The following is a 24,882-nucleotide window of genomic DNA, read 5'->3' as shown; positions in this document are numbered from 1 at the left end:
TATTTTTATATTATTATATTTTTAATCTGTTTTAATATTTTTCAATTTATAATGTGGGTGAAAATTTTTATGTGATAAACTATTATGTAAAAATTAAATGTAATTTTGATTAAAATTGTAAAATTAATATTTTTGTTTCGTGTTTATGAAATTATAAAAAGTAAAAATAGCAAGTAATTTTACAAATCCATGTAAAGTAAATGAAGATGGTAACGACTGCTCAGCCATTCCAGCCAATAAGAACCCGACAGCACATCCGTCAAAAAACCACTCTGATTTTGCCCTAAAACCACATTTTTTTCTTCTTCTGGTTTTCACTTTCTTGTTTTGCTTCATTTCCCAATTCTATATATGTTCTATTTTTTTTCTCATCCACTCTCTGAAAACCACTTCATATTTAGCAAAATCATAAGAACTCAAAACATAAACTAACAACAACAACAAAAATTCCCCAACTTAGGTACGCACAACACATATACATACATAGATATATAGACATACACACACACACACACACATATCGTTTTGGTTTTAAAGAATCTGGGTTTATTTGTTCCTTTGTTTCTGGTGTAACAATTTTTTCTTCTTACAGGTATATTTTTTTTAAAAAAAATCATGGGAAGAGGTAGGGTTCAATTAAAAAGGATTGAAAACAAGATCAACAGACAAGTTACTTTTTCCAAAAGAAGAGCTGGTTTATTGAAGAAAGCTCATGAGATCTCTGTTCTTTGTGATGCTGAAGTTGCTTTAATTGTCTTCTCCCATAAAGGCAAACTCTTTGAGTACTCAACTGATTCCTGGTAAAAAAAAACAATAATATTTCTGTTTTGTTTTTTTTTTCGTATCTCAACGGCAGATCCATGTTTTAAAAATCTGGGTTTCTTTTTTCGGTTTTCGGTTTTTATTGCTTGTTTCATGTATTTTCATGCAGGTGAAAGAATTTAAGACATGTTGAGGTAGCATTTTAGGTAACAGGACATGTTTGTGTAATGAAAAACATGTAAAAGGATCATGAAAGTACTAAAATGAATGACCAAGTTTGTGAGAAAGAATTTTTTGTCAAATCTGGTTAAGGAAGTTATTGACCAATGGAAGAACAATAATTTTTTTCCCTTTTTTTATGATTCTTTATTTTTTTCATGTTCAAATGGTCTAACTTTCTTAATTAGGAGAAAATACAAAAAAAAATCTATTAAATGAACTAAATTATACCAAGAAATAAAAGATAAGAAAAAAATACCTAACCCTATGTTTATATGTTGTTTATAATTTATTTTTCTCTTGGAAAAAAATGTTTAATTTGATATTTTTTTGCTCAGCATTTAATTTGATACTTAAATAAACCCTATTTTCATTTCCTCATTTCCTTTTTAATTTTTACTTACACACTTTTTTTGGTATTATTTTGGGGTACATAATTATATCTTCTTCTTCTTCTTCTTCAGCAGCTCTTGAAACCTAAACCCTCTCTGGTTTTATTTTCTGTTTCTAGTTCAAGAAACTCCCACACCTAAGCTAAAAACCCTAAAAAATGATACATCTTTTTTATAGTTTAAACAAAAAAATATTTTTTAAAATGTTAAATATTCAATAATTTAAGCAATTTACCAGGGAAAAAAAGACAGAAAATTCTCTCAAATTTTTTGTTCTTTAATGTTATTATTTTTTCTTTCCATTTTTTGGGGTGTATATGTGGGCTATATATATTTTTAATTATCTATTTATGGTTTTCAAAATAATTTAAAATTTCAATTTTTTATAAAAAAATTATTGAGAATAAGTAAGTTACTAGTTGAGCTTTTACCTGTTCCAAATTAAAATAATTACTTATAGATATTAAAAAATTTTCCTAATTTATACCTCAAATTTTATATCTTAATTTTTTTTACAATTAAAAAAATATTAAATAATATAGAAAATATTTACATAGAGTTTACTAATAAACAATGAACATTTATAAGTAGTAGCAATTTATTGGTTTTGATTTATTGAGTGATTTTTTTTTTCTTGATGTACATGTTAAAGATTGTTTGATTATAAATGTAAATTTTGATAATGGATTCGAATATTTTTGAATCTATTTTTATAAAAATAAATTAGAGCAAATATTTGCATAATATATTGTAGAAGTAAAGTAAACTTCACATTTGTTAGGGTTTGGTTCTTTCCTTGCAACTTGAAAAATGGAATTGTGAATTAGGGTTTATAAGTTCTAAAATTGTCTTTACATTTTTAAAAGAAAAATAAATAAATTTCATTTCTTTTTCAAATTTATGAACCTTTTTTCTGCATGTAACTCAGTATGGAAAAGATACTTGAACGCTATGAAAGGTATTCCTATGCTGAGAGACAGCTTGTTGCTACTGAATCTCAACCTCAGGTATATAATTCTTATACATATATATATATATAGCACATAACATAAAAGGAAAAAAAATGGGTGTTAATGTTATGGTATACAAATCTGCAGGGCAACTGGTCCATGGAGTATAATAGACTTAAGGCTAAGGTTGACCTCTTGCAGAAAAATCACAGGTATAATTCTATATATATATATACTTGGATTAGTGTTAGATATGGATACAAGATATTAGTATTTTAAAAATCCGAGTAACATAGGGTTTTGTTTGCAATTTTTTGCAGGCACTATATGGGAGAAGATTTGGACTCACTGAGTCTCAAGGAGCTACAGAATTTGGAACAACAGCTTGATACTGCTATTAAACACATTCGATCTAAAAAAGTAATCTTTTTTTAAAAATTTTTACAATTAAAATTGTTCAATTAGAACTGTTTTTTTTCTTTCTAGTGATGAAATTATGTGTTTTTGTAGAACCAACTCATCTCCGAGTCAATCTCTGAGTTGCAGAGAAAGGTAAAGCCTTTCACAACATATGTTTTGCTTATCAATGTGTATATATATACATATATAAAGGCCTAGCAAAATATTCTTTATTGTCCTACAATTACATAAATTTGTTTTGACAGGAGAAGGCAATACAGGAGCAAAACGCCATGCTAGCAAAGCAGGTGATTTACCCTTCTTTTACATATATGCCTATATATATATATATATATTTCCTAATCTGCCCTACACCCCCGAACCCAACATTACGTGTCTAAGTCTAATCGAACTTGCAATCTCTAGGAATACATCATTGATTTGATGCCAACTGAGCTAGAAATTACCCTTCTTTCCATGTTCATGGTTTCTTACTCTTTTTCTGCTCGGCATTCATGGTTTCTTACAATGTTGCTTTGGGTCGTTATTGATTCTAAAAGTATTCGTGTCCAACATCCATGTGACATTTGCAGATCAAGGAAAGGGAGAAAACGGTGGCGCAGGCACAGCAGTCGCAGTGGGGGCAGCACCAACAGCAGCTTGGCCTCAACACATCAACATCTTTCCTGCTGCCTCAGCCGCCGCATCCTTGTTTGAATATCGGGTAACATTTCTTCTCTCTCTTCTTTCGGTACACGATCAAAAAAATAAAAAAATAAGGGATAATATAATTTTGGCTATTAAACTTGATAATTAGGTTTATTTTGGAACTTGTCTACTTTTGGTCCACTTTTGCACTCGAAGTTGACAACTAGTTCCATTTTTCTTTTATCCGATCATGTTCCATTAACACTAGTTGTATAATCAAATCTTGATAGAATTCAAATTTAATGACCAAAATGATTCTAATTGCTAAATTCACGAACCAAAATAGAAAAAAATATAAGTATCAAAATGAACCTAATTGTCGAGTTTAATGACTACCAAATTATATTATCTCAAAGAAAAACAAAAAATTCAAGTAACATAGATTCTTATCAGCCAAAAAGAAGATTATATATATATATATGGAAATGGTGATAATTTGGTAGTGGAATTTGTGTTGATGCAGTGGGACATACCAGGAAGAAGCAACTGATCAAGTGAGGAGGAATGAACTTGACCTTACCCTTGAACCTATTTATACCTGCCATCTGGGATATTTTGCTGCATGAAACTGGTACTCTAAATACATACATATATACATATACATTGTATGCATGCATGCATGCATGTATGTATATATGAGAATGCTTTGATTTAGCAGCTAATTATGAAGTTTTGGATTGTGTGAATATAGGCAGAAATGGAGTTGCATTATCATGGCATGCTAAAAGGAAAAAGAAATTTGTTGGAAACTCATGGCTTTTTATGTATGTTACTACTTTGACATATATATATATGTCTATGATAAGTGTATAATATATCTATGGATCTCGGATTTCCCATTATTAGTTATCAAGTTCCAATTTATTAATTATCCAGGCTTTTTATTGTAACTTTGGTCAAATATTGCTACTAATCCTTATGGTTTAGTTTAATATTTTAATTTAGTTTTATTTTAGTCTAGGAGAAACTAAAAACTTCAGATCACTTCTATGGCCATGCAAAAGGCTTAAATAATCAGACCGGTAAACGTTGATTAGTTGTTTTTAGATCATATACTTTTTGAATTTTGAAAATTTGGGTCTAAACTAAACTTTAGCAGTTAAATCTATTAGGTCAAATTCTACCATTAGTCTCGTGAGTTATGGATATAGTCCTTGTTCAAAAATTATTTTGATCTTTACCAACCTAAACAACATTTATAATTTTATCAAAATAAATTTTTTTTAAAAATTTTGTATGTTTGATGTTTATTTAGGAAAAAAAAACTAAATTGGCAAGTCCCTCATTTTCAAAAATAATTTAATTATTATGCTATATAAGGGGTTAATTTTATTAAACTAAGGTAAGACCTATTTTATAAAAATTATGTATTCGAGAAACAAGGTTTAATTAGGATATCTTTGCTTTTACAAAGTGTTCATTGAAAAGAAATTAAAAAAAAAAGTGATTTTTGAGAAGTTTGATAAATATATAAACTTATAATAAAAGTATAATTTTTTAATTTATTATTAATATTTTGATATATGAAATATAAATTTTAAATATTTTAAGTAATTAATGTAAATTTTTATAAATTTTAATTTGAAGATATAAATCATATTTCAAATATTAATATCATATATAAAAATAATTCTTACAAATTTAAATATATAATTTTATATATTTTAAATATTAAAAAAAAGAGAAATAAAAGGAATTTATTTTTTGTGATGGTAAATGAAGGTAAGTGTTCAAAAGATAATTTGAAAAAGTGCTGTTTTTAAAAGCAATGCTAAATATATTTTGATAAAATTTCGTGATTTAATTTATTTCGGATTATTAGAGTTTTTCGAATATTATTTCCAATGAAACATTTTTCATAATTTTCGGAGAGATACCAAATCATAAATGTTTGAAATTCATATTATACAATGAGATATTGGTAATTAGAATTGAACGGTGATATAAAATCGATTTATTTCCGATGAGATAAATATAAAAATGATATATTAACTTTGGTTCAATATGTAATGCCATATTTCAATTTTGATTTTTTACGATTTTATAAATGAAAATTTGATTTAATTCAATTTTTAGAAATCACTAGCAGCATTATCGAATTAACACCATTCCATGTTGATATATTGCATACACAAACAATTATATTAATCCGATATAAAAATAAATGTACGTATTCGTTTCTTTAAATGTGTACAATTGAATCAAAATCAAAGTTTATTGTATACATGTGAATCACGATTCAAGTTTCATATGTATAATTGCACCAAATCAAAGTTCACATTAGACCAAAATTCATATATGAATTTGATATTCATCCTTATTTTCAACATCATAGTTTTTTTTTCTAAGCAAATAAAGTAAAAATTAACACTCAAAATCTTAACACACAAATTAGCTAATCTATATTAACTTAAAACTTAGTTAGTCAATGTATAATCATAAAGGCACTTATGTATTTATAATTTTAATAAAATATTAATCATATTTTTAATCATAAATAACTTATTTCTTTTCAAATTATTCTGAATATTTTTGAAAAAAAAACCTTTAAGTACTTAAGTGAAAAAAGGTATAATTTGGGATCCGATTTTGTAATTAAACCAAATTGTTTAACTCCTTAGAAATTATATGAGGCAAAGGTCCATATAATGTCTCAGCCAAAGCCCATCAACGATAAACCTCTTTAAGCTCTTACAAAACCCAAAACCTTAAAACTGAAAAACCCTGTCTTTCCCCCTCGATATTTTCCTCCGCCAAAATAAACCCATTAAATTTCCCGCCGCCGCCGAGACCGACAAAGATACGCCGGCTTAGCCATGGCTAAGCAATCGACCGCCGGAGCTAAAACCAAGAAGAAATCAAACAAAAAACACCACAAAAAATCCGATCCAGATGCCATCTCCATGAAGCTCAAGTCTCAAAAGCCTAACCCTTTCGAAACCATCTGGTCCCGTCGCAAGTTCGACATACTCGGCAAGAAACGTAAAGGCGAAGAACGCCGCATCGGCCGTGCACGTTCCCTCGCCATTCAAAAGGTAATTATAAAATTCTATCCCCCATAAAAATTTCAACTTTTTTTTTTGCTCCATATTTGTTAGTGTGTTGATATGATTTTTTTGGCGGTTTTGTTTCAGAGGAAGAAAACACTGTTGAAAGAGTATGAGCAAAGTACAAAGTCTTCTGTTTTTGTTGATAAGAGAATTGGTGAACAAAATGATGACTTGGGAGAGTTTGAAAAGGGTATCTTGAGGTCTCAACGTGAACGTCAGGTTGTTTTCTCTTTTTAAATGCTTGTGTGTGTATGTAGTTTATAAGTGAAATATTGAAGTCTAGTCGAATTGAGCATTGCTTGAACATAATGGGAGAATGGAAGCTGGAATATTCCTTCATTGATAAAAAAATATATTTTTAACATTCTAAATAATATATTGATTGAATCTTTATAGTACTCAAGTTTAGCCTGTGCTGTATTGGTTACTTCTATTTGCATGATTGGAAAATGAATACCTGTTGAGATTAAGTTTATATGATTCTGTAGTTGAAATTGGGAAAAAAGAGCAAGTTCAATTTATCAGATGGAGAAGAAGATGAGTTTGATGCTCCGGAATTTGGTTCCCTTCCGGAGAGGGATGATTTTGAGGATGAAATGCTGTCCGGTGACGATAATTATGCTGATGAAAGTAAGATTAAACTTCTGCTGTTCATTATGATGATGCTTTATAATTTGTTTATAGATAATCCAAATTTCCTAGTAACTTTTTTTTCATTTGTTAGACAATGTATTGTTTAACTAGTTAGCTTTTACATATCAGTAACACATGGAAGTGGTCATAGTTCCTGCTTATTTGTCTTTAAAGCTCCGGTCTACAGCAAGAACTTTGTATTCTTCTATATGTACTTGCCATTATCAATAAGCTTAAAGCTTGTTTTTGTTAATGATGCATGCAAATGCAGTAATTTAGTTTAGGCCTGAGTTGTCATCTTCTCGGTTCTCCTTTTACTATATTTCTGCGTATTTTGGTGGATGTTCTGTTCTTTATGTACATTCCAATCTATTATTCTTTATCTGAATATTTTTACCTTTTTTCATATTATTTCTTTAAGCTACATTAATGGTCGTGATGATTTGTTCGCCTTTTCAGAGCGGTCAACGGTCTTAAAGCGCCTTAATTCTCACAGTGCCAAGGATCCCTTGGAAGGGGATTTGATAGAAGGAGAAGAAAATGTAAGGCCTATTCTCTTTCATTAAGAAACACTTGTTTGTAGTTGTGTTTGATGGTCAGCTTAGCAATTTCAATTTTATCGGTCATTTGTGTTTGGTCTTATCCTCATTAGGGTTATATATGATATACAGAGCGTGTCCTTTTTGCAGTGTTATATTAGATGCCTTGAAACATAGTTTAAATTGATGGTTTTCATTCTACAGAAGCACAAATCCAAGAAGGAAATAATGGAAGAGGTTATTTTGAAGAGCAAGTTTTTCAAGGTAAAATTTCATATGCCCCATAGAGGTAACTCTATTGTTTCCCAACTGTTGTCGTGTCTTGACATCTGGTCTCTAATTTTTTTCCTTGTTTTGTACCAGGCACAAAAAGCTAGAGATAAAGAAGAAAACGAGCAACTGATGGATGAATTAGATAAGAGCTTCTCATCTTTAGTGCAGTCCCAAGCCTTATTGTCTCTCACTGAGCCAGGCAAAATGAATGCCTTGAAAGCTCTCGTGAACAAGAGTATTCCGGATGACCATGTGAAAAAGGAAGAGTTAGCCGTTATGCGGAAAGCTGAAACTAATAATCAGGTACTGAGTTATGGTTCTACGTCGGGTCTTATTAAACTTATGTTACTCTTACTTGGGTGTCTGTTTGATGCATACCTGTATCCAGCACGGGTATGGTGAGATTTTTCTAAGTTTTCTGTTGCATTTGGAGGATCCTTTGAGCTCATATATCTGTATCTGTGTCTCAGACTGGAGTTTTAGACACGGATATTTAAAAGAAAAATGAAGTTTAATCCACATGGTATTAAACTGGCCATGCTGATCAGTGCTCTTGCCCATGCAAAGTTCTGATCTTCATTTATTTGCTACTGTTTTCTGAAATCTTACTTTAGCATGCCGTATTTCTTCACTGTTAGTGTTAGTATGTTCTTGCTTTTAGTGGTGCATCAAAATTAAGCATTTTTCCCCTTTTTTACCGACAGGAACAACCTGATTCGTATGATAAACTTGTCCATGAGATGGTATTGGATATGCGTGCTCGGCCATCTGACAGGACAAAGACACCTGAAGAGATTGCCCAAGAGGAAAGGGAGCGGCTCGAGCGATTAGAGGTATCTGTGGTCAAAGCTCAACTACTTCCTTTTGGTTATATTTGCTTTTGCATGCTATAGTTTTATTTGGAGAGCTATTTAGTAGCTATTACAGTTGATAGAGTTTTTCCGAGAGATGGAAATCCACGTAAAACAGGGCTTTATCTTGTGCTTTATTGGTTCGAAATAAGATTTTGTTTGATACGGTAACTACTATTATCGTTATTTCATGGTTATATATGTTAAAGGCGCTATGTTAGAATGTTTGATTATTATTGTTATTTCATGGTTATATATGTTAAAGACGCTATGTTAGAATGTTTGATTATTATTATTATTTTTTCATGGTTATATATGTTAAAGACACTATGTTAGCATGTTTGCTTAAGAACTTACATAGGATTCCCCAAATTTCAGGAGGAGCGTCAAAAGAGGATGTTAGCAACGGATTATTCTAGTGATGAAGATGGTGAAAATGCGGAGAAAGATTATGCTCAGAGGCCAAGGGCTATCTCGGGAGATGATCTTGGTGACTCCTTTGCACTTGATGATGAGCCTGGTAAGAAAAAGGGTTGGGTTGATGAGATTCTTGAAAGAAAAGATGCTAATGATTCCGAGGATGAAGATGAGGATGATTCTGAAGATTTGGGAAGTGCCGAAGATACCGATGAAGATGAAGAATCTGAAGAAGAAGAAGAAGATGAAAATGAATGTGAAAAGACTCTCTCTTTGAAGGACTGGGAGCAGAGCGATGATGACAATGTTGGTACAGATTTGGAAGAGGATGAGGAGACCGATGAACATGATGAGGCCATTGGTGATGAAGATGTGGATAAAAAAAGCCGTAACAAAACAAACAAAACTGAACTTAAGAAATGTGTAGAGTCCGTGGATGCAAAAAAACCCAAAGCAAGTGGCAAACATACTTCAGCAAAGCCGGACATTCCGTTTATAATCGAAGCTCCAAAGAACCTAGACGAACTGTCTTCCTTATTGGAGAATCATTCTAATGATGACGTTATTGTGATTATCAATCGAATTCGGGCAAGCAATGCAATTAAGCTTGCCGCAGAAAATCGGAAGAAAATGCAAGTAAGTTTCCTTATGGGGTATTCTGATATCCTACCAATATTGAGATTGGCACCTTCATTTTAAAACTGATATATCTTCTATTTACCAGGTATTTTATGGTGTTCTTTTGCAATATTTTGCTGTGTTAGCAAATAAAAAGCCCTTGAATTTTGAGTTATCGAATTTGCTTGTCAAGCCAATAATGGAGATGAGTACGGAGATCCCATTTTTCTCCGCAATATGTGCTCGTGAGCGAATCTTACGAACTCGCGTACAATTTTGTGAGGCTCTCAAGAACCATGGTATGTGATTGCTTGATTCTTTGTCACTGCCCTAACTTCATTATATTTGTAGAATTCCTTATAAGATGCATTTTATTTTATTTGCAGAAAATGGATGCTGGCCTACCTTGAAAACGTTGTTTCTCCTGAGGTTATGGTCCATGATTTTTCCATGCTCTGATTATCGTCATGTAGTAACAACTCCAGCACTATTGTTAATGTGCGAGTATCTGATGCGTTGTCCCATTATGTCGGGTCGAGATGTCGCTATTGGTTCGTTTTTATGTTCCATGATTCTCATGGTATGTACATGTTTATCCTTTTCACTCTATCCTTGAACTTGTCTTGTAAGAGTTTGAAGTTTCTTCTTACACGCACCTTATGACATCTTAGATAATGGTCTTCTCTTTTTGTTTATTGAGCGTATGAAAATCAGTTACTTTAAAGCACGCTGCTTAATAATTGTGTTACAAATGAAATTCGTATTTATAAGTTTATCTGTCCAATCACTTGTATTCTTAAGGTCCCTAACTTGTAAAGCCAGATTCGAACCGAGGCATTGCCACAAACCACAACTACAAAAGGATTTTACTAAATTGATTCACATGTTTACGAACGTACGATATATATGCCGTTCCTTACATGATAAGTCTTGGTATTTGTAGTTCACGAAGCAATCTCGGAAGTTCTGTCCTGAAGCTATTATGTTCCTCCGAACTCTGTTGATGGCAGCTACAGACCACAAACTAGCATCCGAGCAAGATTCACAGGTATTTTAACTTCCTCATTGCAGCCTATGAACAATAATAGTAAACATAATTAGACAACAGTTTCTTTTTTCCTAATAAATTTGTTTTCTCGTGCTACTTATTGGACTAAATTGTTCTATTTATGTACATTTCTTTCTTATCAGTTCTATCATTTTATGGAACTGAAAGCACTCAGGCCCTTATTATGCATACATGACGGTGTGGATGAAATTAATCCTCTGAATTTCCTCATGGTAATGGAAATGTCAGATGACTCGTTGTTTTTCCGCTCGGATAATTTCAGGTCAGCACTTGTTGCTGTTTTTCATTGTTGGTTTCTTTGTCTCATTTCATTAATTCTACTGTCCTAGGTAACTTTCGACTTATATGGACTTTTCCCTTTCATTGCGTTTATCTTCAGGGCTAGTGCACTGCTAACTGTGATTGAAACTTTGCAAGGATTTATCGAGATCTATGATGGGTTGAACTCCTTTCCCGAAATTTTCTTACCAATTGCAACATTATTAGTTGAAGTTTCGGAGCAGAAACACATGCCGAAGGCACTGAAAGATAAGTTCAACAATGTTTCTCAACTCATTAAGAAGAAAGCCGACGAAATTCATACGCTGCGGAGACCATTTCAGCTACGCAAGCAGAAGCCGGCTCCTATCAAATTACTTAATCCAAAATTCGAAGAGAAGTAAATCACATTAGCTCGAATTTTAACTTTTACCTCCCATCTCAATGATATTTAGACTCGGGGGACTAATGGTCTATTTCCCATGTTACATTGCAGCTTTGTTAAAGGTAGAGACTACGATCCAGATCGAGAACGAGCTGAGAGAAGAAAGCTACAAAAACTGATAAAACGCGAAGCTAAAGGCGCGGCTCGAGAGTTACGTAAAGACAATTATTTCTTATACGAGGCGAAGCAAAGAGATAAGGAATTAGTGGAAAAGGAAAGAGCAGCTAACTATGGAAGGGCGATAGCATTTTTGCAAGAACAAGAACATGCCTTTAAATCTGGACAATTAGGTAAAGGCAGTAAGAAGAGGAGGAGATGAAAGCTATATAGGTAAATTTCTAATGCAAAGCTCCTTGAATTAGCTCATCAAATTTAAGATGTTTTGACATAGAATTTTGAGATTCTTGATTGTATTTTAGTGGATTGGCATGCAAGCAACTAGCCTAGCAATTTTTGTGTAATTCATCACGTGTTCGTATTTTATCTCGTGTCGTAATCATATTTAAGGTTTCGAAATGTATCTAGTCATGTCGTGTTCGTGTTTTACTTGTTTTTCCATCTTATGTTTCATGCTTTAGGTCTATATATGCCTGTAGACTGTAAAATTCACATTTCTAAATCAACGGCAGGCAGGCCGATCAGAGTGTATTTTGTTCCTTTTATTAAAAAAAAAAAGATTACATGAGTTACACGTGTAACTCTGGTTATTTTAAATAAATGAGATAAAATATAATTTAACTCTTATATTAGGGGTTTTAATGATATTTTAACCGACAAATTTTTTTATATATCAAAATCAAATTATCCATGTATGTAAACCGAATAAATTGAATTGATTCAGGGAGCAAAATTAAATAAACCGAATGAATTTTTTTTTTGTTTGATTCGTTTTTTAATTGAGTTACTTGTAATTTTATTTCTTTTAATTTTTTTAAATAATTGTTTTTTCTTCAAATAAGTATATTGTATTTTATTTTTATTTTTCTTTCAAATTCATTAAAAAAATATTAAAAATTAAATTAAACAAATTTAATGAATTCCAAAAATATTTAATTTCTGAGATAGGTATATAGAGTTTTTTTATATATATTAAATAATAATTAAAATGAATATTATAAAAAATAAAATCTCAATTTAGATTTTAAATATTAATGGATATTGGGTTTTAATTTTAATGGGTTTGGACTTTTAAGGGTATTAAATTTTAATGGATTTTTAAGTTTAGTGTCTAAACTTGGGTTTGAGTATGTAAAAGAATTATCGGTTTTTAATTTTATGAGTTATGATTTTAAAGTTTGTTTAATTATTCTGTTCTCAAATTTTAAATCAAGTGAATAGTCGATTTAATTGATTTTCATGTTTGATTTATTTGGTTTATTCGATTTAAAATGTTAAAATAAAAAATTAATTGAATAAATCAATTAAATCGAATGTGAAAATTAATTAAATTATAAAGCCGAGTATATGAAAAAATTCGATTTTTCCAACTCAGTTCGCTTTGATTTTTTTGTGTTTAGAATTTTTTATACACCCCCAACAAGCAGGACATCGAAAAAATAATGCTAGAAATGATAAATGAAGTGTTAGAGTAACCTAAAACAGAAACATGGGTTATAGAATCAGCGAATGCAAACTTGTCAACGTCCGGTAGGAACGATGATCTCTGAAAACTCAACACCTGGGGTTGGTTCCGAATTACCGGCGGGGAACAACTGTTGACCATCAATCATCGGAGTAAAATTAACGTCAGTCATTCCATGAGTTCCGTTGGCTTCCATCAATGAACTCTTCAGCTCCTGCCGCCATGCCAGCTCCAAGTTGCACAATATTTCCCCCACACTAGGCCTGTTGCGTCCTTGTCTACCAAACATTTCTTTGCTATACCTGTAAATGTCTTAAAACATTCAGGGTTGATCTTTCCCTGTAAGAAAGGGTCAATGTTCTGTTCCAGGGTCCCCATTTGATAACAATTTAGTGCTCAATCAGCCAAATTCACCTTGCCATAGTCTTCTTCATTTTTGATACTTTGTAATACGGCAGGTCTAGCAAACAACACTTCAATCAGCACAACCCCGAACGAGTAGACGTCAGATTTTTCAGTCCGTTTTTGACGTTGATAATACTCTGGATCCAAGTACTCACATGAGTTTCAGATTCTGTCATTGTCATATTTGGTCCTATTTTCGATGGTTCGAAATCCGAAAGCTTGGGTTCCCAATTTTCATCTAATAGGATGTTTGTAGTTTTCAAATCACGGTGAATGATACATTGCTTCCCTGACGACGTGTGGAGATAATGCAGTCCTCGAGCTGCACCGCCTCTTCTTCCATGGAAGTGGTGATTCCTTGGTCTTGTAAAGGTGGTCTGCTAATGCACCTCTCGCCATGAAACTGTAAACGAGGATCGATTCATTCGCTTCCATGCAACACCCGATCAAGGACACTAAATGGCAGTGTAGAAGCTTCGAAAGTATGGTGATTTCGGTTTGGAATTCATTGATACCTTGACGTGATTCAGGATTCGAACGCTTTATAGCAACAGCAGTCAGCGTATTTCTGTTGTTAACAAACCCCTTGTATACCTTTCCCAACCCCCCCGAACCAAGTAACAAAGCAGCCGAGATTCTCGGTTGCCGACTCTATCTCCGCAAGAGTGAAGTGTGGGCAGTCCTTTGACAATGGCAAACATGTAACTGTTCTGATCTTCCATTTAAAGCTAGATGGCAATGGTAATTGTAAAGAAATAACGGCCGAATATATACTTACACCAACCACTGCTAAAAGTATATAATAAATGTTGAAGTTAATTCTCATGCAACAAGCAGATCACAAGGTGGCCATGCACAAGAAAAGGCAGCAAGCAATCGAGCCCTGATGTGCAGCAACTGAAACTTGAAGTTGCTGACTTGTTTGCTTTGTTTAGTTGTCTTATAATTCTTTTGTAACCAAGTTCATTTTGAACTTAGTAGGTAAATGTTTTGATGTTGATTGACTGAAAAATCAGCAAAGCTATGTGAGCAAGTTAATCTTGCAAGTTTCAATGTAAATTAGTGGTGTTAGGTGGCTGATTAGGTGTTTACTTGTTTACTTGTTTTATTTTTCAAGTTGACTAATATATGTATTGGCTTAATGCCTTATTATCATGTTAATGAAAGATTCAGCTTGTCTTCATTCAAAACTTTCTTTTTTCTGTTTTTCCACTTGCAAATTTTCTTTCTTCTTCGATTGTTTCTTCTGGGCTTGCTGTCCAAGCAAAGCTTTAGCAGCTTGCTACTGCCTCCAACACCAACAATAAACAATCCGAGCGATAAAATGATTTGCAGATAAAGATACCTTTCTTGCTTTGAATGGATTAGATCCCGCAAGAGAGTTGCTTTCATCAGATAGTTTGAAGATTTCGAACCCATTCAAGAACGGTACATTATGAACTGAACTTCGATTATATTGTATGGACACTGAGACAAACACATCCCCCTGGTGTTTTCTCGAGAGATTCACAATAAAATCTCTATACACGGGAACTCCCATCTCCTGAATTAAGCTGCTGGTTTCTGCATGAGTGGCACCACTTGAAGTATTGGTATGAACATCAACATGAACAGCCATTCCATTTTCGTCGACAAAATTCCTGCTTTTCTGCACGTATAAGTGCAACCTGATGAGGTAACTGAACACAAAATCTACGGGGAGTGACCAGGTTATGTTACCTTCACGAGACACTGAAATTCTAGCTGTGGTATAAACTTCCTTAGGTGCAGCATGTGCTGCTGGTATAAACAATATACACGTAAAGAGACATAAGTTTACATCTATTGAAATAGAGTGGATTAGTTTTGCTGGTATAAACAATATACACGTAAATTGACTCACCTCAATTGAAGTCGCCACGTCAAGCTTTTGCCTTCAATGTCGCGACACGATTCCCAAATGGTCACTATGTTACCCCGGTATTTTGAAATTTTTATACTTTATTTCTTCAATTAACAACGGTGTCTCATAAGAGCTTTTGTAAGCTTATAAATAACATATAATTAAGTATTTGAACCTAATGACTTGTGTAAATTGTTTATTTGGTATGCAAACGAAGTTGTAGTTGTTCCGGCAACGAATCTAACATCTCATATCTTAGATCCAATGATTGGATAGGGAGTGAGTATTACACTCATGGTCATTGCTAATTATTAAACTCATTAATTAATTTATATATCTACTGTTACATATTCGAGGAGTTGTAAATAAATTATTATTCTCCAGAATAAAAGTCAAATTTTCTTTCACAAATATGATAAAAGAAAAAAAAATATTATTATTATTATAAAAAGTTTAAATTTCATTTAGAGCATTGTTACAATGTCATAATGTTACAAGTTGCAAGACGTACAATGACTAAATACCAAACATGACATTAGATTGATGATGATTAGAAGATTATATTAACTATTACGGTTAAGACGTATAGTGTAAAATGATGTTTCATTATTTGTCTTACAAACATTTGATGTATGACATTTTCCATGCAATTTGGATGTTATGTCTGTTCTTTTACTTGTTTTTCTTGTTTGAAGAAATGGGAAATTTTGATTATTTATATATATATATATTTCTATAGACTGATTTGGATTCATCCATTAGGTTCTAAATTAGATGACAACAACAATGCAATAAAATCTTTTAGGGATATATTGTTTGAATTTAACAAAATTTTTCAAATTGGTCCAAATTTAAAATTTGATAATTTTTTTCAATTTGATCCTTTAATTTGAATATCGTGATACTTTAAGATTGTCCCACATCATCATTTAGAAAATATTATAAAAAGTTATTAAAAAATTTTAAAAAATCTTATGGTAACATAATACAATTTCATAAAATTGCTGAAAATTTGGGAAGTGGATGGATGACAACTCAAACTATTATTTTTCGAAACTTTTTTATTTGAAATTAAATTTTTTATTTTTTTTAATCCAAATGTCAAATGTCAATGAAATTTTGATTTCTTACTAATTGTAGCATTTGTCTTCACTTCAGCCTTCAAATATATATATAAACATCTGAATTCATTCTTAAACAGACGAAAATGGATTCAACAGCAAAGCTTTTAATCTTTCTGGCAAGTTCTTTAACCTTATTTCTACTGAAATTCCTTCATAAGTACTGGTGGATACCTTTCAAAATACAAAGAGCACTGAGTTTACAAGGAATCAAAGGACCTCCATATGAGTTCATCCATGGCAACAACAAAGCCTCCACCCGTTTCAGATACGAAGCTTTAAGCAAACCCATGGCTTCCTTAACTCATAATATAGTCCCCAGAGTTATTCCTCAGATTCATTCATGGATCAACACTTATGGTGATGATGAGTTACATGTTCTTTTTCATATGTATATAATTTTCATTTGAAAATGTTAATCATTTCCCTTTTTTTTAAAAAAAAACAGGGAAGAATTATCTTACGTGGGAGGGGAATCGAGCTCAACTGGTGATATCCGAACCCGAATTAATCAAAGAGATACTGAAAACCAACGACGGGTCTTTTCCGAAAAGGAAGGATGATTCGAGTATTATTCATAAGATCGTCGGGGAAGGCCTCGTGACCTCCGAAGGTGCGAAATGGGCGAAGCAAAGGAAGTTGGCGAATCATGCTTTCCATGGAGAGAGCTTGAAAGTAAGGCTTTGAATTTATCTGTAATCACCATAAACGCGACGTAACATGGATGGTGTGTGTGTATGGCAGAATATGAATCCAGCAGTGATTGCTAGCGTTGAGACGATGTTGGAGAAGTGGAAAGGTCGAGAAGGCGAAGAGATCGAAGTGTTTAACGAGTTCAGGTTGTTGACTTCGGAAGTTATATCGAGAACGGCTTTCGGTAGTAATTACTTGGAAGGGAAGAAGATTTTCGACATGTTGACGAAATTGGCGATACTAGTTAGTCGAAATTATTTCAAAACTCCGATTCCTGGCATCAGGTAGCTCCATCCATTTTTTCATCCACAACCACCATAGCTTAGATATCTTAATTCTACTTCAACTAGATAATTTGACTTGATCAATTTCATCCAACCATAAACAGTCAACCATCATAATCTAAATTTACCCAAACAATTAATTTGAAATAACTTAAACATGAACCCATCAAAATTCAAATGACTCGAACTCCTAAAGACTTAAGTTGAAAAACTCAAGTTTTTTATTAAACAATCTCATTACATATTCTGATTATATCTATTTTTTTTACACAATATCTAGAATTAGAGGTGTTCATGGGCCGGATCGGGTCGGACCTAAGCATGATATTAATATACTTTATGTTTTCAAAGCCCATCCCGACCCAAAATATGAGCTTAAAATTTTACCCAAACACACCCATATTTGCAAAAGACTTTTATTTATTGAAATTTTTTATATAGTCATCTTAACATTATTTTAATGTTTACATTAGAGTAATATTATATATTTAGTATAAGTTTATTTTTTTAATGTATTCTAAATTACATAATATATAAAAATAACCTAATATAAAGTATTATAAACTTTAAAATGGGTCGGGTCAGACTGGGCTCGGGCCTTGAATGTTCAAGCTAAAGCTATTTTTTAATGTTTACGTAGTATTGTATTATTATATATTTAATTGTATATGATATAAATGGCATAGTATAGATAAACAAAATAAAAATATATTACAGAAGTATAAAACAAGTTGAGACGAGCATAGACATTGAATGTTGAAACTCAAGCTCGGCCCATCTTTTAAATTCGTCTAATTCTTAGCATTGTACTTTTGTCCAATACCTCCCATATTTCAGGTGAGTCTTCCGGTTTGGATGAGTTGCCCAGCCAATGAAAAAGTATACCAAACCCATATTTAATCAAAACCCTTGAATAATTCTAACGTCAAATTGACACAAATTGAAATGAACTAAAAAGTGATTCAATCCAAATTGACTCAACTTAAAACCAACAGATCCACTCAATTGAAAGGTTTAAGCTTATACCTTTGTTTCCTTTTACAGCAAGATATGGAAAACTGCGGATGAAATAGAATCGGAGAAACTTGCCAATGGAATTCATGATTGTGTGATGGAAATGGTTAAGAGAAGGGAAAAGAAAGTAGAGACAGGAGAATCTGACGGTTTTGGCAATGATTTTCTAGGATTACTTATAAATGCTTATCGCGATTTCGACGAGAAAAATCGATTTTCCATCGAGGATCTAGTGGATGAGTGCAAAACATTCTACTTTGCCGGTCAAGAAACAACCAACTCCTTGCTTGCGTGGACGATCCTTGTTTTAGCAATTCATACTAAATGGCAAGAAAAAACAAGGCAAGAGGTGTTTGAGGTATTTGGGGACCAAAATCCTAATTCTGAAGGCATTGCCAAATTAAAAATTGTAAGTCTCTATCAATTTCAATAGTGCATTAATTGTACTTTAAGTCAATCGGGCAGGTTGGGTTAGTTTCAAATTAGGTCAATTTAGACTGGCGAATTTGGCTTTTAAATTTTTTGGTCATTTTAAATTCGAGTCATTTCAAATTTAGATTAGTTTTGAGTTCAAGTTATTTAAGGTTTACATCATTTTAAGTTCATGTCATTTATGATTGAAGTCATTTTCAAAGTAGGGTTGGACGAGTTTGGGATGTTAATGGTTTATGGTCAAAACAAGTTGGGTTAAGTTCAAATTTAGATTACTCTGGCCTTTGGTTAAGTAGATTACGTGACTCGATTTTACCATAAAATGGCAACAATTTGAACCCATGCATCCAACTTGAATCTAAATTCAAAGCTAACTCAAGCCAAAAATATCTCAAACAAGTAACCCAAAATGATCTAAACTTGAAGTACATAAACTTAAAATGACCTGACTCAAAAAATTTCAATCCTCAAACTCGACTAAATTGGACAAAAGGTGACCAAAATCCAAAATTGACCTAAACCCTAAATCTGACCATTGATTCAATCAAAAACCAATTTGATTCATCCATTAGGGTAGAGGCGAGCAAAAAATCACTCCTCTCAACCTGATTGCCAACTTATGTTTGTACTAGTAAGGTGTTTTCTTACTGAGGACAGGTAGTGGCCTTGACCACCTTAAAATGAGAAAATTGCATTTTTTACCCTCTAATACATGGTAAATTACACTTTGTCCCCTCAAATATGATAAAATTTTGATTCAGTTCTTTAAAAATATATAAAGATATTAACTAATACAATGGTGAAATTGCATTGTACCTCTTATGGAAATATATAATTTCCGACCCCTTAAAAAAATTTTATGACTTTGCTCCTGACTATTATTTAATAAATGAAACTTATTTTGGTGGCAGATGAACATGGTCGTCAATGAAACCTTGAGATTGTATTCTCCTGTAGCTGCCGTGATCCGAAAGATCAAAAAAGAAGTTCGATTGGGAAAGCTCGTTTTGCCTGCAAATCTGGAGATATTGATCCCAATCATAGCACTTCACCATGACCCTCAACTATGGGGAGACGATGTACATCTTTTCAAACCGGAGAGATTCGTTGAAGGCATCGCTAGTGCTACCAAATACAACTCTGCAGCATTCATTCCCTTTTCGATGGGACCTCGATCTTGCGTTGGCATGAGCTTTGCAACCACAGAAACAAAGGTTGCTCTCTCAATGATTCTCCAACGCTACGCCTTTACTCTCTCCCCGACCTACGTTCATGCGCCATTTCCTGTAATCACGCTTCAACCACAACACGGAATTCAAGTAATGCTTCATCCTTTATAGGGTGATGCCTGAAGTTCTGATCGTAATAATTGCTTATATCAATATCTAAGCATACTTCAACGTCTGGATTGCAAACGTAATAATTGTTATTGCAATCAATTACTCTAAAATCTATAAGTAAAATAACGATTAAATTGTGACTTTTATTTAAATTCGTGATTCGAAACTCCCAAATATTTATTTAAATTTATTTCTTTAAATCTTGGTCAACAATTTGGTAAATGTAAACACAATTGACCGATCAAATCACGTAAATTTTTGTGTCTTTCACTATTTCTCCGTTATTATTGCTATTGAAAATAACGGGTGGTTGTCTCTTGCATTCTTAACACTCTTGACTTATCAAGCCATACCTATTAAGTGTTACAACACCGAGAGTAACAATGAAAGTAACATTGCAAGTGTGCAATTTTTTTACAGGATTTAGTTGCAACAAATAAAGAGATACAATACGTATTCGGAAACTAAGTTACGTGGAATGTTTAGAGAATAAAGATTGAGTTGTATTAGAATCAAGATATTGATGGTTGACAAGTTGCTCCAGAGTTTATTTAACGGCTATTTTTTAAATTAGAAAATATAAAATAATCTAATAGTAAAATTATAATTTATTTCTGGTCCCCTAATTTTTTTTTATTTTGCCTTCCCCCTGTATACAAACTCAACATGAACATACAACGCCATAATGTTTCAAGCTCCAACAGGTCAAGGACAAAATAGCAAAGCAAGACATTGGGTTGATGATGATTGGAAGATTATATTAAGGTTAAAATTGTAAGTGTCAAACGTTGTATATTATTTGTCTTATAAATCTTCGATTTATGACATTTTCCAGGAAATTTGGACTTTATGTCTGTTTTTTTCTTTCTTGTTTCATGAAATGGGTATATTTATTATTTAAATTTCTTCTATCGACTGATTTTGGATTTATCCTACAAATCAAAAACAAGATTCTAAATTCAAATGACATCAACAATGCAAGAAAATTTCCAGTTTCTCGATAAAACTTATAAGTTTTGAAATGATACAAATCTAGCCTCAAACTAGAATCACCCAAATTTGAAATGACTTAAATATAAAACAATCCAAACTCGAATTACCTTATCCAAAATGATCTAGAAATTTTAGAACTTGAATTGACCCGATCCAAAATCAACTTGACCCGCTGAAGATAGTTCTAGATATTATAAAAACGAAAACCAAAATTGACCCGAATGACCCAAACTTGAAATGACTCGAATCCAAAACCTTTAAAACTTGAATTGCCTTGATCCAAAATCAACCTGACTTACTAAATCGATAGTTCTAAACCGAAATGACTCAAACCTGAATCAATAATGACCCAGCTTGAAAAACTTGAGCCTCAAACCCGTAATCATCCAAACTTGAAGTAACCAAAATCTGACATGACCCAAACTCATAAACTCCAGCCTCAAAGCCAAATGATCCAAACTTGGAATGAGTTGAATCCAAAATAATCCTAAACTCAAAATTGATTGAAACTCGAAATTAACTAAATCCAAAATGATCCGGAAATTTTAAAACCCAAAGTAACCCAACCCAAAGTCAACCCGAAATCAACAATTCTAGACCTTATAAAAATAGAACATCAAATTATATCAAATTAAAATACACAGATTAAATCACAAATTTGAATATCTAGAGGGACCAAAACCAAAATTTTACCGATTATAATAAAGAGAGAGAGACTCATCATAATTATATATGTATAACCAGAAACATTTGAATTCATTGTTCAAGATACCAAAAATGGATTCAACATCCAAGTTTTTAATCTTCCTCGCAAGTTCTTTAAGCTTATTTCTATTGAAATTCCTTCACAAATATTGGTGGACGCCCTTGAAAATACAAAAAGCACTGAGTTTACAAGGAATCAAAGGACCTCCATATGAGTTCATCCATGGCAACAACAAAGCCTCTTCTCGTTTTAGATTCGAAGCTTTAAGCAAACCCATGGCTTCCTTAACACATAATATAGTCCCCAGAGTTATTCCTCATATTCATTCATGGATCAACACTTATGGTGATGATGATTTACATGTTCTTTTTCATATATATATATGATTTTCATTTGAAAATGGTTTTTTTTTTTAATATTTAGGGAATATTTATCTTACATGGGAGGGAAATCAAGCTCAACTGGTGATATCCGAACCCGAAATAATCAAAGAGATACTGAAAAGCAACGACGGGTCTTTCCCGAAAAGGAAGGATGATTCGAGTTTTATTTATAAGATACTGGGTGACGGACTCGTGGCGACAGAAGGTGAGAAATGGGTGAGGCAAAGGAAGTTGGCGAATCATGCCTTTCATGGAGAGAGTTTAAAAGTAAGTCTTCGAATTTATCTGTGACTGAAAAAAAGGACATTGATGGTTTTTTTTTTCCTTTTTGGGTGGTAGAATATGAATCCAGCAGTGATTGCTAGTGTGGAGACGATGTTGGAGAAGTGGAAAGGCCGAGAAGGTGAAGAGATGGAAGTGTTTGAGGAGTTTAGGTTGTTGACTGCGGAAGTGATATCGAGAACGGCTTTCGGTAGCAATTACTTGGAAGGGAAGAAGATTTTCGAGATGTTGACGAGATTATCGATACTAGTCATCAACAATTACTACAAAACTAAGATTCCTGGCATCAGGTATGCTCCTCCATGTTTATGGCTTCTCAATTCTCACTCAAATTGACAAGATTGAAATTGTCCTGAACAAAAACTAGCTCGAGTCATCCAATTAACATATCTAAGCTTATATCTTTGTCTTCTTTTACAGCATGATATGGAAAACTGCGGATGAAATAGAATCGGAGAAACTTGCTAAAGGAATACATGACCGTGTGATGGAAATGGTTAAGAGAAGGGAAAAGAATGTATCGGTTGGAGAATCCGACAATTTCGGCAATGATTTTCTGGGATTGCTTATAAATGCTTATCGTGATTCTGACGAGAAAATTCGATTTTCCGTCGAGGATCTAGTGGATGAGTGCAAAACATTCTATTTTGCCGGTCAAGAAACAACTAATTCCTTGTTGGCATGGACGGTCTTAGTTTTAGCAATTCATACTGAATGGCAAGAAAAAACAAGACGAGAGGTTTTCGAGGCATTCGGTGACCGAAATCCTAATTCCGAAGGCATTTCCAAACTAAAAGTTGTAAGGAAATCTGCAATCTCTAAGAGTTTTACTAGCATATTGTACTTCCAATTAAGAATCAGGGTAGAGTAGAGATTTCAAATTTGACCCAAACCCGAAAATTCGACTATTAATCCAAACTAAAATCCATCCCTGCTCGATTGACAAAAACTTGAACTCGAATTGATTTAAACTCAAAATTGACATTGTATTTAATAAATGAAATTGGTTTTGGTGGCAGATGAACATGGTCATCAACGAAACCCTGAGATTGTATTCTCCTGTATCTGCCGTGATCCGAAAGGTCGGAAAAGAAGCTCAATTGGGAAGGCTCGTTTTGCCCGCAAATATGGAGGTAATGATCCCAATCATGGCTCTTCACCACGACCCTCAATCATGGGGAGACGATGTACATCTTTTCAAACCAGAGAGATTCGCCCAAGGCATCGCCAGTGCTACCAAATACAACTCAGCAGCATTCATTCCCTTTTCTATGGGACCTCGATCTTGCGTCGGTATGAGCTTTGCAACCACTGAAACAAAGATCGCTCTCTCAATGATTCTCCAACGCTACGCCTTTACTCTCTCCCCGGCCTACGTTCATGCACCGTTTCCTATAATCACGCTTCAACCACAACACGGTATTCAAGTAATGCTTCACCCTTTATAGAGTGATGCCTAAAGTTCTTACCGCAATAGCCGCTTCTGTATCAATATCTACGCATACTTAGGCACAAGGATTACAGATGTAATAATTGTTATTGCGAACAATTGCACAAAATATTAATAATGAAAATAATTAGATAAAATAAAATAACGACTACATCGTGACTTTTTCTTTAAAGTTTGCCATTCAAGTTTATCTACATTTATAAATCGAGTTGAATGTCTTTAAAGTTCAAACTCAAGCTATGTTACCTGGACTTAATTATGGTGTCAGATATTATTACTTATAAAAACAAGGTAATAATTGCCATAAAAGTATTTACGATTTTGTAAACGTAAACACAACCGACAGATCAAATCACATAAATCATTGTTCTCTCCATCATTTCTCCATTATTATCGCTAAAAATGTTGGGCGATCGTCTCTTGCATTCTTCACACTAGACCAAAAAGGACACACCTAGTGACAGAATTTAATTAAGATTGAAATATGTCATAAGTCCCTATACTTTTCACAAATTTGGACTTTTTGTTCTTATACTTTTATTTTCAATTATGTAGTCTCTCTACTTTTTGGATTTCAAAAATCAAGTTAAACTATTAACACTGTTAAATTTTTTTGTTAAATTTGTTGGTACGATATTTTGAAATAAAAAAATACTCACTTTGTAGCCATGTAACTAAAAAAATAGCGTAGTAATGAACCTAAATCTAACAAAACAATTTTAACAATATTAG

The 24,882-nt window shown here is 32.8% G+C and overlaps 4 protein-coding genes and 1 pseudogene across 7 annotated transcripts; 4 read left to right on the top strand and 1 right to left on the bottom strand.

Moving 5' to 3' along the window:
• The first annotated feature begins 312 nt into the window (after positions 1-312).
• LOC107898737 (truncated transcription factor CAULIFLOWER A-like) lies at positions 313-4,298 on the top strand. 4 transcript variants are annotated; one of them, XM_016824258.2, is made up of 10 exons: positions 314-460; positions 593-800; positions 2,302-2,380; positions 2,471-2,535; positions 2,644-2,743; positions 2,834-2,875; positions 2,989-3,030; positions 3,316-3,446; positions 3,894-4,001; positions 4,122-4,298. In XM_016824258.2, exons 2-9 carry the CDS (start codon positions 616-618, stop codon positions 3,994-3,996), a joined length of 747 nt encoding a protein of 248 aa, XP_016679747.1. In that variant the 5' UTR covers positions 314-460; positions 593-615; the 3' UTR covers positions 3,997-4,001; positions 4,122-4,298. The 4 variants fall into 4 exon arrangements, with proteins under 4 accessions (XP_016679748.1, XP_016679747.1, XP_016679746.1 ...); XM_016824259.2 differs by having other exon boundaries at positions 313-460; positions 2,870-2,875; positions 3,894-4,298; XM_016824257.2 differs by having other exon boundaries at positions 3,894-4,298.
• A 1,787-nt stretch (positions 4,299-6,085) lies between these two features.
• Positions 6,086-12,103, top strand: LOC107898738 (nucleolar protein 14). The gene is made up of 14 exons (XM_016824260.2): positions 6,086-6,465; positions 6,565-6,699; positions 6,969-7,110; positions 7,573-7,655; positions 7,857-7,916; positions 8,016-8,228; positions 8,630-8,758; positions 9,155-9,829; positions 9,918-10,110; positions 10,198-10,391; positions 10,755-10,859; positions 11,003-11,142; positions 11,260-11,538; positions 11,635-12,103. The coding sequence occupies exons 1-14, from the start codon at positions 6,247-6,249 to the stop codon at positions 11,900-11,902; spliced, it is 2,835 nt and encodes a 944-aa protein (XP_016679749.1). The 5' UTR covers positions 6,086-6,246; the 3' UTR covers positions 11,903-12,103.
• Positions 12,104-13,031: 928 nt separating this feature from the next.
• On the bottom strand, positions 13,032-15,704 carry LOC121216150 (receptor-like protein kinase ANXUR1; annotated as a pseudogene).
• A 953-nt stretch (positions 15,705-16,657) lies between these two features.
• LOC107898739 (cytochrome P450 CYP749A22) lies at positions 16,658-20,504 on the top strand. The gene is made up of 5 exons (XM_016824261.2): positions 16,658-16,933; positions 17,022-17,248; positions 17,318-17,550; positions 18,595-18,973; positions 19,908-20,504. The coding sequence occupies exons 1-5, from the start codon at positions 16,660-16,662 to the stop codon at positions 20,334-20,336; spliced, it is 1,542 nt and encodes a 513-aa protein (XP_016679750.1). The 5' UTR covers positions 16,658-16,659; the 3' UTR covers positions 20,337-20,504.
• A 1,623-nt stretch (positions 20,505-22,127) lies between these two features.
• On the top strand, positions 22,128-24,296 carry LOC107898338 (cytochrome P450 CYP749A22). Its single transcript, XM_016823850.2, has 5 exons — positions 22,128-22,380; positions 22,459-22,685; positions 22,758-22,990; positions 23,121-23,499; positions 23,720-24,296. The coding sequence occupies exons 1-5, from the start codon at positions 22,311-22,313 to the stop codon at positions 24,146-24,148; spliced, it is 1,338 nt and encodes a 445-aa protein (XP_016679339.2). The 5' UTR covers positions 22,128-22,310; the 3' UTR covers positions 24,149-24,296.
• Positions 24,297-24,882: the final 586 nt, after the last annotated feature.

This window comes from Gossypium hirsutum, chromosome D04 (genome assembly GCF_007990345.1).
Source record: "Gossypium hirsutum isolate 1008001.06 chromosome D04, Gossypium_hirsutum_v2.1, whole genome shotgun sequence".
Taxonomy (NCBI): domain Eukaryota; kingdom Viridiplantae; phylum Streptophyta; class Magnoliopsida; order Malvales; family Malvaceae; genus Gossypium; species Gossypium hirsutum.
This window is presented reverse-complemented; position numbering and strand designations above follow the sequence as displayed.